The sequence below is a fragment of the Eubalaena glacialis genome, chromosome 3, assembly GCF_028564815.1.
Source record: "Eubalaena glacialis isolate mEubGla1 chromosome 3, mEubGla1.1.hap2.+ XY, whole genome shotgun sequence".
Taxonomy (NCBI): Eukaryota; Metazoa; Chordata; class Mammalia; order Artiodactyla; family Balaenidae; genus Eubalaena; species Eubalaena glacialis.
Window position 1 is genome coordinate 88,235,175 of NC_083718.1, and position 17,902 is coordinate 88,253,076.

The 17,902-nt window shown below is 38.7% G+C and overlaps 1 protein-coding gene across 2 annotated transcripts in view; it reads right to left on the reverse strand.

The window, feature by feature from the left end:
- Nucleotides 1–3,504: 3,504 nt before the first annotated feature.
- LOC133088242 (flavin-containing monooxygenase 5) overlaps nt 3,505–17,902 on the reverse strand; it is a 43,717-nt gene continuing 29,319 nt past the window's right edge. Inside the window, exons 7-8 of one of the 2 annotated variants that reach the window (XM_061186089.1) lie at nt 14,588–14,660; nt 3,505–3,565 (exon numbers count right to left, since the gene is read on the reverse strand). In XM_061186089.1, coding sequence (XP_061042072.1) covers nt 3,505–3,565; nt 14,588–14,660 — 134 coding nt within the window. Of the gene's footprint in view, nt 3,566–12,693; nt 13,040–14,587; nt 14,661–17,902 lie in introns of those variants that run through there. The other variant, XM_061186088.1, reaches the window with a different exon arrangement.

Here is a 17,902-nt window from a genome sequence, read left to right on the forward strand (position 1 = left end):
TTGCTTGTCCTTCGGAAGGCCACCTTGCATCTTTGGCCGATGGCTGGTGTCTGGGAATTTGGGTTTTGGGAGGGTTCTTACCACCCTAACTGATAAGAGTGGCTTGCTGTGCCTACACTGTGTAACCATGTGGTTTATACTGAACACCTGCTCTCCTTCTGGGAGTCTGGAATTTTGATATGTGCTGACAGAGGGTGCCTGTGTGACTAGCCCTCATTACAGACCTTGGGCACAGAGTGGAAAGATGTGAAAGTGTTTTGACTGCTTCTGCTTTCTTAGAGAAAAAGGAAGCAAGGTTTAGTGTTCATGAATTTAAGAGGTCAAGTGAGCATAGTGATATTTTTCTCTTGCCATATTTAAGTGTTTTAGTGCAGGCACATAACCAAAGGTAATGTTTAGCCAAGCAAGTACGGAGGAAAGGGCAAAGGAATTGAGAGTGCATGGTAGGGTATGATTATAATGTTGGACCATGGCTTATAGACCAGGTGGGCTAGGAAGTGAAGATAGAGCAGGTTGATGGAGGGCATGAAGTAGAGTCAAAAAACTGGAGTTAGAGTAATGGAGTGAATGTGCTGAAAAGATAAGAGAAGGTTTTGGAGAGTGGGTTGCTTGAAATCGAGATTTTGGTGGTAATGACATAGGTAGATTATAAAATCATTGGAATGAGAAGGTTATTGAAGTGAGAGGCCAGGTGTTAAAGGTCTACCTCAACACTCATACTCATTCTCCCATCCTCCTTAATAACAGAACCTTGATTTTACCTGGACACATTGCCTCTCTGTATAAAGACACATTTCCTAGCCTCCCTGGTAGCTAGATATATGTGACTAAATACTTCCAATGAGATCTAAGTGGAAATGTTATATGGAACTTCTAGTAATTTTCCTTAAAAGAAAAGGGGCGTGGCCTTCTATATTTCTCTTTCCTTCTGTGTAGAATGTCCATATAATGGCTGGAGCTCCAGCAGCCATCTGGGACCATAAGGTAGAAGCCACATGCTGATAGTGGAGCAGAAAGAGATGCTGTGGAGCTGTTACACCATTTCAGGACTATCTTCCTCCAGACTTTTTCATATGAGAGGGAAATAAACTTAAACCTTGTTTAATCCATTGTTACTTTGGGTTTTTCTATTATATGCAGTTGAATCTAATCCTAACTAATACACTGTATTGGTGAAAGTATTACCTACACAGATGTGAACTACAGAATAATGCTGCACATCCATGTTCATGGCAGCATTATTCACAATAGCCAAAACATGGAAACAACCTAAGTGTCCATCAGTGGAGAAATAGATAAAGAAAATGTGGTGTATATACACAATAGTATATTATTCAGCAAAGAAATGAAGAAAATCCTGCCTTTGCAACAACATGGATGGACCTTGAAGGCATTATGCTAAGTGAAATAAGTAAGACAGAGAAAGAGAAATATTGTATGATCTCACTTCTATGTGGAATCTAAAAAACAGAACAAAGCACCTGAACTCATAGATGCACAGAACAGATTGGTGGTTGGCAGAGGCGGGGGGTGGGCAAAATGGGTGAAGGGGGTCAAAAGGTAAATACTTCCAGTTATAAGATAAACAAGTCCTGGGGATATAATGTACAGCATGGTGACTACAGTTTGAAAGTTGCTAAGAGAGTAGATATTTAAAGTTCTCATCACAAGAAAAAAATTTGTTAACTATTTGTGGCCATAGATGTAAACTAGGCATACTTTGGTGATCACTTCATAATATATATAGAAATTATTATATGGTACACCTGAAACTAATATAATGTTATATGTCAATTATATATCAATAAAAAAATTGAGGTTAAAAAACTGCTGAAAAAATTAACTACAGGAGTAGTTATATACAGAGAGAGGTGGAAAGCTTGGTGCTAAAATCTTCACTGAATGAAGAGGAGTAAACGGGAGGTTCGTAAATAATTTCAAACAGGAGAGGTAGTGGCTGCTTTAAAGAAGCTGGGGAATTTGAGAAAGCAGGGAGAAACAGCAGTGAGGACCAAGGCAGCAAGGAGGATCAAGGAAGACACGCACCCCACCTTCGTTCCTGTGCTAAGATATTGCCTTTTTAAATCCTGTGTTTGATTGAGGAAATAAGTTACAGATAGGACATGTCACTTGTGTTTCAAACCAAACAGAATATTAGAGATGACATACTGACTCAGATCAATGATCTATTCCAGAATATTTTCTGGAAGAACATGCTGGCCCTACAGACATTTCAAAATGTTAAGCACCCCATAATCTCCTCAATAACTTTTTAATAAAATAGTGAGGTATTATTCACTATTTTATTTATTCCTTTAAAAACACATCCATATTTTTATCTCCCATGTTGAACTTAATTAATTAATCATTTAATTAATCATTGATTTACTGAGGTCTTACTGTGTTTCAGGTACTATATTAGGCACTAGGAACATACAGATTAATTACAAAGTATCTTCCTCAAAGAAATTTACTAGTTCAAGGAGGAGCTAGGTGACAGAAACAATTGACATTATATAGTGTGACAAATGATAGTCACCACATATAATTGAGCAATATACCAGGTGCAGTGTGAAGCATAAAGATAGGTCACCTATTTCATCCTGGAGATTTCTAGAACAGATAACAGATTACGTGAATCTTGAAGGTGAAATAGGTTGGGCAAGCGGAAACATAAGAATGTATGTAGAAACATGGAAAAACACAGCACTTTGGGAAATTCCAAGTAGGCAGCTTGGAGGATGTTTGTATAGTATTATACATTATATTACTACTGACAAAAGTAACCATGCACAGATCCAGTATTGAGTAAAATTATCTCATTCATGAATGTACTTGTTATTAATATACCATACATTTTGCTAGTGGAGACTATTGGCTTAATGTTCTCAGCTATAAGAACTTATCAGAGTATTTTAAGAAAATGTGTCTTTTGAGCTCATATTACCATTTTCTCCTCTCTACAACTGTAGTCTATACTTATTCAACAAATGAACAAAATTGCTATAGTAAGTAATAGTATGCTTTATTAGAATAACTTAATTTGTAATCAAGGGAAAAGATAGTAATTTAAATGAATGGTACTATTCAATATTCTTCCTCCTCTGAGAAAATTCCACTAGACTATGCCTCTGGGTCAAATCCTGAACCAAAAGAATACATTTTTTTTTAATAATTTAAAAATTTTCGAATAGTTTTAGATTTAAGAAAAATTGGGAAGATAGTACAGAGTTCCTGTATATCCCACACCCAATTTATTTTATTGTTCACATCTTACATTACAGTGCTACATTTGTCACAACCAATAAACCAATCAGTACATTGTTATTAACCAGAATCCATACTTTATTAATATTTCTTCAGTTTTTACTTAATGTCTTTCTATGTTCCAAGATCCCATCCAAGATACATTACATTTAGACATCAGGTCTCCTTAGGCTCCTCTATACTATGACAATTTCTCAGACCTTCCTTTTTTTGATGAGCTTCACAGTTTTGAGATGGTCAGGTATTTTGTAAGATATTCTTGAACCTGGGTTTGTCTGATTTTTTCCTCATGGTTAGACTGGGTCATGGTTTTAGGGAGGAAGACCACAGAGGCAAAGTACCCTTCTCATCACATCATATAAAGAGTACTACTATCCACATGACTTTACTATTGATGTTAATCTTGATCACCCAGCTAAGGTAGTGTTTGTCAGATTTCTCCACTGTAAAGTTATTTTTCTCCCTTTACCGCTCTTTGGAAGGAAGTCACTCTATGCAGCCTACACTTAAGGAATGGGGAGTTATGCTCCAACTCCTGGAGGGCAGAGTATTTATGTAAATTGTTTCAAATTCTTCCGTATGGGAGTTTTGTCTATTCTACCCCACTTATTATTCAATCACTTATTTATACCATTATGGACTGATGGGTATTTTTTATACTTTATATTATAATCCAATGCTAGGCAATTTATATTGTTGTTCAAATTGTTCCAGCTTTGGCCATTGGGACCACTTTCAGTTGGTTCCTGTGTCCCTGTGACATACCCCCATCAGTTTGCTTTTTGAGCACTTCCTTACTTTCTGGCACTACAAGAAAGCATTTTTCTGTACAATATAATTGGGAAAATGATACAACCTTTTAATATAATTACAAAAGCAAGATGTGGTAAATTGATGAGTATTAATACACATTCACCAGTAGCTAGGGCTTTGTATCTTGAGTTGTTTTGAGTTCACTTTCCTATTCACATCCTACTTTTAGCTTGGATTAGAATTTAACCAATGATTTTTTTTTTTTTGGTAACCTTTCTTATTATAAGTAAAATGAGAGAATCAATGAACTTAGAATTACATGCTTTTTATTTAAAGAGGAAACTGGGGTACTTATTGCTGATAACTAGGAATTACATTATCAAAGGACTTTAATTCAACAGACTTACATGCTGAAAGAGGCAAATTTATTTGTTAAAAGAAGCAGCTTTCAATTTACTTTTGAACTAGAAGAGTCTGAAGATTAAAAGATACTAGGTCCATTTCAATAGAGGATAAATCCCCAGTATCACAAGGATTATGGAAGAAAAAAGACCTTCTAATTCTCAAAAAGCATTTCCACAGGTGAAATTAGGTGAAATAGCAGGGAATTGTACAAATAGTTATATGATTAGGAGGAAGTTGTTGTTCTCACATTTCTGGTTCTCTTATTTATTGTACATTGGGAAAGATAATGATTTCTAATGTTGTTCTTCCAGTTGTTCAAATTTATTCTTTGGTTAAGCAATAGGTGGCAATCCCAAATGTATTACACCACAGCTTATGAACACACTTGGCTGGTACATCCAGTTCCTTTCTTCATGAAATTAGGTGTGCCAGACATCTAACACTTAGTTAACTACTCTGACGGACAAGAACAGAGCAAAACTTCTAGGGATGAGAAAACAGAATCAACAGCAGCACTTGGACATAAACTGGAGTCCCTGGTTTCATTTCATTTGCTTTGTCTTTCATAACTACAGTGTGTGACATAAGAAGAACTATCATAATCAGAATACCCCTATATTTAGTTGTTATCAATCCTAATTTATTACATAACTGACCTCTTTGAATACTTATTACTTAGACTCTCTGTGTGGGAGGGTGAGGAGGGGAGAAAATAGGAGTTGAGGGGAGAAAATCCAATCACATTTGTAGGCCACACCACAGCAGTTGATGGCTACTTATCATAGTTCCTATGATAAATTCTTGTATCCTAATACAGGAACTAAGAGATCAAAAAAAGACTGGACAGCTCATTTAAAATCCCAATTTTTCCAGCTAAGTTGAACCTGGTGGCAGCTGCTAGATTGTTAGAATGATCCATGAGCCTAGAAAGTTGAAGGTAGTTTCTTCATCGAGAAAATAGAGAGGTTTTGCTTAGAGGAAAAGAGTGAAAATGACAAGGTATCAGACACCCTAGTGAACAGCTAGTGAAACAAAGTGTTTAAGTATCTGTATATCTTATCTTAGATATATATATATACAACTGTTATAAATCCTTTATTTCCCTTATCTCAGGAAAAATACATTTAGTTACAATATTAAAAACAAATAAAAGATTAAACTTCCAGTAGAAAACCAAATACTGTCAGAGGCACAGTTACATGGAGTCACCCATTTCTTATGTAGATATTGGCTTATGCTCCCCACCATAATATTTGATAAATGACAGCAAACATTTATTAAGCACCTACCACAAGGGCAGAGTCAAGGTGATGCACTAGGAGAATGCGGAATTCGCGTCTCTGCACAACTAAGGCACCTACCAGGTACTGGTGGGGGACCACGGACAACTAAGGGGATGGGAGGAACCCCCAGCCACCGGGTAGGATGTGGGGCATGCGGCGTGTGAGGCGGGAGGAGAAGTGGAGGCGGGACGGGACTGGCACTCCTGAGGGGCAGCTGGGGGAAGGGAAGGGATCCCACTCCTGAAGGGGAAAATTGGTCATTGGGAGGGCAGAGGATCAAAAGGGAGCATGCCCAGGTTTCCCCTGCCCACTTGGGCCCCCAGGAGCCTGCTGAGATCCTGGGCCTGATCCTCTGTGCACCAAGGCCCCCTCCAGCCGTACAGGTCCTGAGGGAGTGGGAGGGAGGTAAAGGGGAGCAAAAGTAAAGGCCGGACCTACAGGACCGGCACCCCTGAGGGGTGGCTGGGGGAGGGGAGGAGTCCTACACCCAGTGGGACCCACCCACGGTTAGGGGTCCAGCGGGGATGGGGGAGACCCTGGGGGAGACCCGGGGAGGGGGGCGTGGAGGAATGGAAGGGAACCCGGCCAGTGTTTTCCCTGTGCACTTGGGCACCGGGGAGCTCCCTGGCCTAATCCTCTTCCCTTGGAGCCTCCCTCCTGCCGCACAGAGCCCAAGCCCCGCCCCTACACCCCCACCCAGGGCCCTACCTCTACACTCGGAGACCCCCTCTGAGAGCCCCTCCAACCACACTGGGCCTAAACCCCATCCACACGCCCTCACCCAGGGCCTTACCTCCAAACTCCGGAACTCCACATTCCGAGGGCCCTCCGTTGGAGGTGCTACCTCTCCCCTTTCACGGGCAGGTCCTAAGCAGGGCTCTGCCCCAAGCTTGAACGTCACCCTGACTAGGCCCTGCCCCACGCTCAAAAGTCACCCCCACCACTGCCTAAGTTCCACCCCTGCCTAAATTCTGCCCCCCATAGCCAAGGCTTTTTTTTTTTCTTTTTCTTTTTCCTCTTTTAGATTGGGTTCTGTTTTACCTTGTTGTTGATTCATTTATATTTTTATTTTTTCTAATAAATCTTTTATTTTTCTTATTTTATTTTATTCTTTATACTTTGTTATTGTTCTGCTCCTTTTGTCTTCTTCCCCCCCCCTTTTTTTTCTTTCTTTTTTCTGTTGTGGTTTTGTTTTACCTTGTTGCAGTTGTTTCAATTATATTTTTATTTTTCCTAATACATTTTTTATCTTTCTAATTTTATTTTGTTTTTTATTCATTGTTATTGTACTGTTCCTTCTTTTCTCTTTTTAACCATGCCACGTGGCTTGCGGGATCTTGGTTCCCAGGCCGGAGGTTGGGCCTGAGCTCCTGTGGTGGGAGCTCTGAATCCAAACCGCTGGACTAACAAGGATCCTCAGACCCCAGGGAATATTAATCGGAGTGAGGCCTCCCAAAGGTCCTCATCTTGGCACCAAGACCCAGCTCTATCCAACTGCCTGCAAACTCCAGTGCTGGATGCCTCAGGCCAAACAACCAGTGAGAGTGGAATACAGCCCCACCCATAAAAAAACAATATGACAAAAGATATGCTGCAGACAAAGTAGCAAGGTAAAAACCTACAAGACCAAATAAATGAAGACGAAATAGGCAACCTACCTGAAAAAGAATTCAGAGCAATGATACTAAAGATGATCCAAAATCTCAGAAACAGAATGGAGAAAATACAAGAAACATTTAACAAGGATCTAGAAGAACTAAAGAGCAAACAAACAGTGATGAACAATACAATAACTGAAATTAAAAATACTCTAGAAGGAATCAATAGCAGAATAACTGAGGCAGAAGAACGGATAAGTGAGCTGGAAGATAAAATGGTGGAAATAACTGCAGGGAGCAGAAAAAAGAATGAAAAGAATTGAAGACAGTCTCAGAGACCTCTGGGACAACACTAAACACACCAACATTTGAATTAGAGGGGTCCCAGAAGAAGAAGAGAAAAAGAAAGTGTCTGAGAAAATATTTGAATAGATTATAGTCAAAAACTTCCATAACACGGGAAAGGAAATAGTCAATCAAGTCCAGGAAGCACAGAGAGTCCCATACAGGATGAACCCAAAGAGAAACATGCTGACACACATATTAATCAAACTATTAAAAATTAAATACAAGAAAAAATATTGAAAGCAACATGGGAAAATCAACAAATAACATACAAAGGAATCCCCATAAGATTAACAGCTGATCTTTCAGCAGAAACTCTGCAAGCCAGAAGGGAGTGGCAGGACATATTTAAAGTGATGAAAGAGAAAAACCGACAACCAAGATTAGTCTACCTGGCAAGGATCTCATTCAGATTTGATGGAGAAATCAAAAGCTTTACAGACAAGCAAAAGCTAAGAGAATTCAGCACCACCAAACCAGCTTTACAACAAAATGCTAAAGGAACTTCTCTAAGCGGGAAACACTAGAGAAGAAAAAGACCCACAAAAACAAACCCAAATCAATTAAGAAAATGGTAATAGGAACATACATATTGATAATAACCTTGAATGTAAATGGACTATATGCTCCAACCAAAAGACACAGACTGGCTGAATGGATACAAAAACAAGACCCTTATATATGCTGTCTACAAGAAACCCACTTCAGATCTAGGGACACATATAGACTGAAAGTGAGGGGAGGGAAAAAGATATTCCATGCCAATGGAAATCAAAAGAAAGCTGGAGTAGCAATACTCATATCAGATAAAATAGTTTTAAAATAAAGACTGTTACAAGAGATAAGGAAGGACACTACATCATGATCAAGGGATCAATCCAAGAAGAAAACGTAACAACTATAAATATTTATGCACCCAACATCGGAGTACCTCAATACATAAGGCAAATATTAACAGCCATAAAAGGGGAGATTGACAGTAACACAATAGTAGTGGGGGACTTTAACACCCCACTTACACCAATAGGCAGATCATCCAGAGAGAAAATAAATAAGGAAACACAAGTTTTAAAAGACACAATAGACCAAAGAGACCTAATTGATATTTTTAGGACATTCCACCTGAAAGTGGAAAAATACACTTTCTTCTGAGGTGCACATGGAATGCTCTCCAGAATAGATCACAAATCAAGCCTTGGAAAATTTAAGAAAATTGAAATCGTATCAAGCATGTTTTCTGACCACAATGCTATGAGATTAGAAATCAATTACAGGAAAAAGAACAGTAAAACACAAATACATGGAGGCTAAACAGTGCGCTGCTAAATAACCAAGAGATCAATGAAGAAATCAAAGAAGAAATCAAAAAATACCTAGAAACAAATGACAATGAAAACACAATGGTCCAAAACCTATGGGACACAGCTAAAGCAGTTGTAAGAGGGAAGTTCATAGCAATTCAAGCTCACCTCAAGAAACAAGAAAAATCTCAAATAAACAATCTAACCTTACACCTAAAGCAACTAGAAAAAGAACAAAGAAAACCCAAAATTAGTAAAAGGAAAGAAATCATAAGATCAGAGCAAAAATAAATGAAATAGAAACAAAGAAAACAATAGCAAAGATCAATAAAACTAAAAACTGGTTCTTTGAGAAGATAAACAAAATTGATAAACCTTTAGCCAGACTTATCAAGAAAAAAAGGGAGAGGACTCAAATCAATAAAATTAGACACAAAAAATGAGAGATTACAACTGACACCACAGAAATACAAAAGATTATAAGAGACTACTACAAGCAACTCTATGCCAATAAAATGGACAACCCGGAAGAAATGGACAAATTCCTGGAAAAGTACAACTTTCCATGATTGAACCAGGAAGAATTAGAAAACATAAACAGACCAATCACAGGTTATGAAATTGAAACTGTAATTAAAAATCTTCCAACAAACAAAAGTCTAGGACCAGATGGCTTCACAGGCGAATTCTATCAAACACTTAGAGAAGAGTTAACACCTATCCTTCTCAAACTCTTCCAAAAAATTGTGGAGGGAGGAACACTCCCAAATTATTCTACGAGGGCCACCATCACCCTGATACCAAAACCAAACAAACATATCACAAAAAAAGAAAATTAGAGACCAATATCACTGATGAACATAGATGCAAAAATCCTCAACAAAATACTAGCAAACAGAATTCAACAACACATTAAAAGAATCATACACCATGATCAAGTGGGATTTATCCCAGGGATGCAAGGATTCTTCAATATACACAAAACAATCAATGTGATACACCATATTAACAAATTAAGGACTAAAAACCATATGATTATCTCAATAAATGCAGAAAAAGCTTTTGGCAAAATTCAACACCCATTTATGATAAAAACTTCAGAAAGTGGGCATAGAGGGAACCTACCTCAACATAATAAAGGCCATATATGACAAACCCACAGAAAACATCATTCTCAATGGTGAAAAACTGAAAGCATTTCCTCTAAGATCAGGAACAAGACAAGGATGTCCACTCTTGCCACTATTATTCAACATAGTACTGGAAGTCCTAGCCACAGCAATCAGAGAAGAAAAAGAAATAAAAGGCATACAAATTGGAAAAGAAGTAAAACTGTGACTGTTTGCCGATGACATGATACTATACATAGAAAATCCTAAAGATGTCAGCAGAAAACTACTAGAGCTAATCAATGAATTTGGTAAGGTTGCAGGATACAAAATTAATGCACAGAAATCTCTTACATTCCTATACACTAACAACAAAAGATCAGAAAGAGGAATTAAGGAAACAATCCCATTTACCATCGCAACAAAAAAAATAAAATACCTAGGAATAAACCTACCTCAGGAGGCAAAAGACCTGTACTCAGAAAACTATAAAACACGGATGAAAGAAGTCAAAGATAACATAAACAGATGGAGAGGTATACCATGCTCCTGGATTGGAAGAATCAATATTGTGAAAATGACAATACTACCCAAAGCAATCTACAGATTCAATGCAATCCTTATCAAATTACCAGTGGCATTTTTCACAGAACTAGAAAAAAAAATTCCACAATTTTGTATGGAAACACAAAAGACCCCGAATAGCCAAAGCAATCTTGAGAAAGAAAAATGGAACTGGAGGAATCAAGCTCCCCGACTTCAGACTATACTACAAAGCTACAGTAATCAAGATAGTATGGTACTGGCACAAAAACAGAAATATAGATCAATAGAACAGGATAGAAAGCCCAGAGATAAACCCATGCACATATGGTCACCTTGTCTTTGATAAAGGATACAAGAATATACAATGGAGAAAACACAGCCTCTTCAATAAGTGGTGCTGGGAAAACTGGACTCCTACATGTAAAACAATGAAATTAGAACACACCCTAACTCCAGATACAAAAATAAACTCAAAATGAATTAAAGACCTAAATGTAAGGCCAGACACTATAAAACGCTTAGAGGAAAACATAGGGAGAACACTCTATGACATAAATCACAGCAAGATCCTTTTTGACCCACCTCCTAGAATAAGGGAAATAAAAACAAAAATAAACAAATGGGACCTAATGAAACTTAAAAGTTTTTGCACAGCAAAGGAAACTGTAAACAAGATGAAAAGACAACCCTCAGAATGGGAGAAAATATTTGCAAACGAAGCAACTGACAAAGGATTAATCTCCAAAATATACAATCAGCTCATGCAGCTCAATATCATAAAAACAAACAACCCAATCCAAAAATGGGCAGAAGACCTAAATAGACATTTCTCCAAAGAAGACATACAGATGGCTAACAAATACATGAAAATATGCTCAACGTTACTAATCATTAGAGAAATGCAAATCAAAACCAAAATGAGGTATCACCTCACACTGGTCAGAATGGCCATCAGCAAAAAATCTATTAACAATAAATGCTGGAGAGGGTGTGGAGAAAAGGGAACCCTCTTGCACTGTTGGTGGGCATGTAAATTGATACAGCCACTATGGAGAACAGTATGGGGGTTCCTTAAAAAACTAAAAATAGAACTACCATATGACCCAGCAATCCCATTACTGGGCATATACCCTGAGAAAACCATAATTCAAAAAGAGTCATGTACCACAATGTTCATTGCAGCACTATTTACAATAGCCAGGACATGGAACCAACCTAAGTGTCCATTAACAGATGAATGGATAAAGAAGATGTGGCACATATATATATACTGGAATATTACTCAGCCATAAAAAGGAACGAAATTGAGTTATTTGTGCTGAGGTGGATGGACCTAGAGTCTGTCATACAGAGTGAAATAAGTCAGAAAGAGAAAAACAAATACTGTATGCTAACGCATATATATGGGATTTAAAAAAGCGGTACAGATGAGCCTAGGGGCAGGGCAGGAATAAAGACGCAGACTTAGAGAACGGACTTGAGGACACGGGGGGAAGGGGAAGCTGGGATGTCGTGAGAGAGCAGCATTGACGTATATACACTACCAAATGTAAAATGGATGGCTAGTGGGAAGCTGCATAGCACACGGAGATCAGCTCGATGCTTTGTGATGACCTAGAGGGGTGGGATAGGGAGGGTGGGAGGGAAGCTGAAGAGGGAGGGGATATGGGGATATATGTATACATATAGCTGAATCACTTTGTTGTATAGCAGAAACTAACACAATATTGTAAAGCCTTTATACTCCAAATAAGATGTGAAAAAAAGAAAAGAAAGCACCTTCCACATGTCAGGAACTCTGCTAAGGACAAAACAAAGATGACTAAAAGAGTATCTGAGCTCACAGTCCAGGAATGACTGAAAGGAAAAAGTGATGGGTCATAAGAGTAAGGGTGGTAAGTCAGTACAAATGAAGAGCTGAGATTTCACTGTAGGGAAAAGAGGAAAAAGGATTAATGCTTTGGAAAGAGAAATAAAAGTAGATTTCTGGGCAATGTGAAGCTGAGAGTTGTTCAATCTTGTCAGGTTCTAAAGGCATCTCCAGATCCAGCTTTCAAAGAAAACTGGGACAATGACAATGGAACAGCTAAAAATAGGTCATAATTATAGCAAAGAAAGCCACAGCCAGCATAAACCTGGCCATTGTTATTGTTGAAGTTGTGGAATTATTGCTTTCAATTACTCTTGTCATTAGCGGCTTCCTGATACGATCTTCTGTGGTGAGGATAGCTTTTCGAGCTCCATCCCACTTTCCAGGGCCCTGTAGCCGATACTGGATTGGAGTACAGGGTCCCCAAAATAACCGTAATGCCAATTTGGGGTCAGTGAAGGCCAGGGACAGCAGATTGGGCCTGACGCCCACCAGATCAGCAAGCTCATCCATGGTATCTATATAGTCTCCCTGAATGGTATGGCGTTGGCTGTCCACATACCTGAAGCAGAGAAGACAGAAGGCATGCCTATTAACAATTCAGTCAATCCATCAATTAATCAATGCTTTCTATCTGTTCTTGGCTCAATATTGGGCTAGGAGCTGTAGAAAATATAGAAGAAAGACACTGTCTCTATCCTTAAGGGCCTTATAGTCCACTGGACTAGATAAGATAGATACACATGAAACAGAGACGAATGTAAGACTTTTGGTAAATCATGTGGTATTAGACTCCTAAATAGAAATGTAGAAGAGGGTAGTTAAAATCGAGCTATGATAAGTCCTTGAAGGATGTGGAAGAAATAGATAAGCTGAGAACAAAGAGGAAAGTATTACAAGTCAATATATATAATGTAGAATATATATTGTAGAAGTTTGGCAGTGAAAGGAAGGAGGAAAATAGGAAAGCACCTAGAAAGGGTATCAGGGTTAAATAAAAAATGTCTTTCTCCTCCTTGCAGAAGGGAGAGTTATGCTGGTATAATCAACTGAAGAAAACCATATCTTTGGGCATGGGATGATTGTGCCTCTGACTTTTCCACAAAAATTTAGGAACTTCATCGACATCAACTTTGTTCAAATAAAGATCACCAAGTGAATAAGCACAAGTTCTGAAATTCAGATTGCTAAATGTGTCCACCCAAGCACTAAAATACTGGCTGATGGTACCACCTTCCCAGATCCTATAGATTACTCATACCAAGAGCCACTGTGACCTGAGTATGCTGTCACATGACAGCCAGCAAAGTGTCCTCTGCAGATTTGTAAATCTACCTACAGATTTGTAATTTAACCATATGTACCTCTCATTAATTCATCGCTGCCCTTCCTTTCTCTGGCAGCTCTAACAGCCCTTCAAGTAATCCTTGCCAAAATAATATACCTGGTTTTCTCTCCATGTGCTTTTTCCTACTTAACTTTTCTTTTAGGCCCTAAACATAGAATTTTCTTAAGCTTTTCTCTCCTTTCCCATCCATATTCAAACCACTTGGTGGTAATTCTCTATTCTATTGTCACAAACTATTATTTCCTTTTCCTTCAAAATATCTAAATCCTTAAACAAACATGAGGACAATAAATACAGTACAACATTGCTCTTATTAAAAAGTAAGTGGGGGGACTTCCCTGGTGGTGCAGTGGTTAAGAATCCGCCTGCTAATGCAGGGGTCACGGGTTTGATCCCTGGTCCAGGAAGATCCCACATGCTGCGGAGCAACTAAGCCTGTGTGCCACAACTACTGAGCCCATGTGCCACAACTACTAACGCCCGCGTGCCCTAGAGCCCACACACCACAACTACAAGCCCGTGCGCTCTAAGGCTCACATGCTGCAACTACTGAAGCCCAAGTGCCTAGAGCCCATGCTCCGCAACAGGAGAAGCCACCGCAATGAGAAGCCCATGCACCTCAAAGAAGAGTAGCCCCCTGCTCTCCGCAACTAGAGAAAACCCACGCATAGCAACAAAGACCCAATGCAGCCACCCCCCCCCCCCAAAAAAAAGAACTAAGTGGGAAAAATTAACCACCTGTCTTCTTGGGAGAACTCTTACCTTTTGGCCATATCCTTTTGAACCTTAGCTATTTCTTTTATCATTTCATTTTGTGAAGGCAATGTCTTTAACCCTAAAGAGGAAAATCAAAATTTTAAGTGTAAAATTACCTCAGTATGAACACTAATCCTATTAACAATTACCATGCTATGGAAAATTCAAAGGAATACAGGCTAGTTGTCTGTAGAAAGGAGGTTACACCTTCACTTGATCACTTTAGCCTACCACCACCAGAATATAATCATATTAACCTCAGTAGCTTACTCTTTTCTACTTTGTCTTTGGAAGATATTTCTCCTAATCTGCTTTCCAACCAATACCTGCCTCCTCCCTAACATAGTCTTTCAATTGGGAAATGACATCTGGACATGAGGAAATGATAAATGGCCTTAAAAGTATATGGAAAATGAGGAACAAAGTAAAAGGGCAGGGGGAATATGGGAAGCACACCTGTACTTGTACTCTTAATAACAAAGAGGCTTTATACCACAGGGAGAAGGAAGTAAAAGTAAACTCTCAGTCCTGTTTTATGCCTAAAGTTCCATGGAAGATAAGCCTTACCTTCTAAATTTTTTTATTTACTGAGAGTGAGGGGTAAGGTCAAGGGCAACTCATAATACGCAATCTTAACAGATAAATTTAAGCACCAATGAACAGTTCCAGTAGCAGGAATTTAACACCAAGGACATGGCTAGACAAAGGTAAAATAGTATTTAAGTCGACATAGACAACTCTCAATTTAAATGATTAGCTTTATGCCCGGATTTACAGGCACTATACCATGTAGAAAACTTTAGCCACACCCAACTCTAAAGTGTTACTCCACAAAATTCTGGAACGTGTAATTTTAGAATGGGAATATATCTTACCTAATACAATCCTTCTCTCTACAAATACCCTCAAGGTGTTATCTCATTCCTCCTTAAATATCTCTGGTGATGGGGAGCTCATCAACCTGAGGAGATGATTTAATTGTTTGGCTGCTCTACTTGCTGGAACATTATTCTTTTCATTGACCCCAGAACCTGGCTCCATGCAACTGGCACTAGTGGACTTAGCTCTGCCTTCTGGGGCCAAGGAGTCTAGTATTAACAAATGACAGCCTTTGAACCATTTGAGAACAACTGTCATAACTTACGTCTTTTCATTATCAGCCTTAAAGCCTTAACAGTTCCCCATATAACAGGTTTCACATTCTCTGCCACATTGGTTACCCTTCTCTGGGCACACTCTAGTAACTATCCTGGTGTGTCCCTCTTAAAACATGAGACTCAAATTCAACACTCAAGAAATAGCCTTTTGTGTTTTGCCATGTGTTCTTTTCATTTTAGCCTTGGGAATTATTACGTATGTTCATAAGTCAATGAGGAATCACTGAAATGCTTCATTTGAAGTTAATCACAGGTCTTAAGATGCTCATGAAACACAGTTTGAGAGTTGATTTCCAAATTATTTCTCATAGAACAACCGTAAATTTTACTTCTCTTAACTAGAAACATTATGGAGGAGGAGGTCATTTCTTGCCTGTGACGCAGCCAATTCATCCAAAAAACAAAACAAAACAAAAACCCGACCAAACAAAAAATCACTATAAATTAGATAGGTAGATAGATAGGAATATATAAAGATGTGTACTGTATCCGGTGGTGCAGTTCTTAATTCATCGATACTGTTGTTGCAGTGTTTCCTCGTTCAGGCACGTGTCATTTTTACCATATGTATCTCCCTCCTTCCTATCTTGCTCCTCCTCTTATATTACCAGTTTACATCAATGACCATAGCACCTGAGCAGAATCTTTTTCTCGCTTTCATCTCCAACATACATTCCATCCAAATCTTTTCAAATTCACCAATGAAATTTCATTCAAATTTGTCTCCTTGTATTCCTTTACCTTAGTTTAAAGCCCTCATTACGTCTTTCTTGGACTTTTGTCACAGGCTCGCAACTGACCTATTTCCCATTTCATTTCCCTCTAATACATCTTCTGAATTACAAATCTGATTTGACTCTCCCTCTCCCAGTTAATCCTTCAATTGTTTTCTATTGCCTACATTGAACGTAAACTTCTTGCATGGCACCTAAGGATTTTTCTTGGTTTTGCCTCTATAAATATCTCCAGCTTCATTTTCTTTAATTCCTATAACACTTTGTTTTCCATAATTCTGAACTCCTTATAGTTCTCAGGACTTGGCTTATTTTGTCATTTTCTCTAACTTTGCATAAATATTACTAATTGTTCTCTTCTCTGTTATGGTCAAGATGGCCTTGTCCTTCTAGTAAACTCTTATTTTTTACAGTGTATTTGCAGTTGTAGGGAGAATTGGGTACTTGTTCCTTCCTGCTCCCATAGCCAGCTCCTCTACATTGTTATTGGACCCTTGTTTAGGATATAGTAAATACCTGCTGAATGAATGAACACATTAAATGTCTGTTTACTGGTCTACCTTGCTTGACTCTGAGTTCCATAAAGATAGGAATTTTCTGTTTGGTCATATTTGCATCTCCAGCACCTAGCAGAGGGTCTGGCATATACTAAGAGGCCAGTAAATGTTAGCTGAAGAATGTTGTTGAAGAACAGTGTGGAACTGAAGTTCAGAGATTTCCTAAGGGTTGCAAGACAAGGTTCAAATGGGGTGAGCCTGAATTATAACTCTGTGGAACTAAGTCTTTCAGTGGGCTCTCAGGCCTAAGGCAGATGGTATTTATGTAATCCTGACTAGTCCCTGCACATTAAATGTAAAGATAATGTTACAAGAGAAAGGAGGTGTGGCTGTCATTCTGCTCTTTCAGTCCAGTCCAGCCTTTACCATGACTGGAAATTGAGAAGGTAGTTCATAAGCTGAGATCCTCAGATAAGAACTTTCTACTATAGAGTTTAGAAAACCTCCAAAACTAAACTTGCATTCACTGAATAGAGATGTATTAGCTACCTCCCATGTGCTAGGTACTGGTCTAGTGTTGGAATACAAAGGCAAATAAACATGATTCTTTTACTTAAAGAGCTTTCAATATACTACAAAGAGAGGGAGGAAATAAACAGGCTTTTTCCACACAAATAACGAGTAAAGGGGAGGCATACCAGGCAGAGAGAACAGCAGAAGCAAAGGCACAGGGTACAAGAGTACCTGCTGTGTTTGCTGCATAGTGGGTAAGTCATTCAGTGCATCTAGAAGATTGTAGGATGGATGGTAAAGACTAGTGAAAAATGGGCCTGAGAAAGCAGCCTGTATCCAATTTGTGGAGGAACTTGAATGCCATCCTATGACATAATGCCTCCTTGTGATCCAGAGAATTGGTATCATTTCATACGGTTT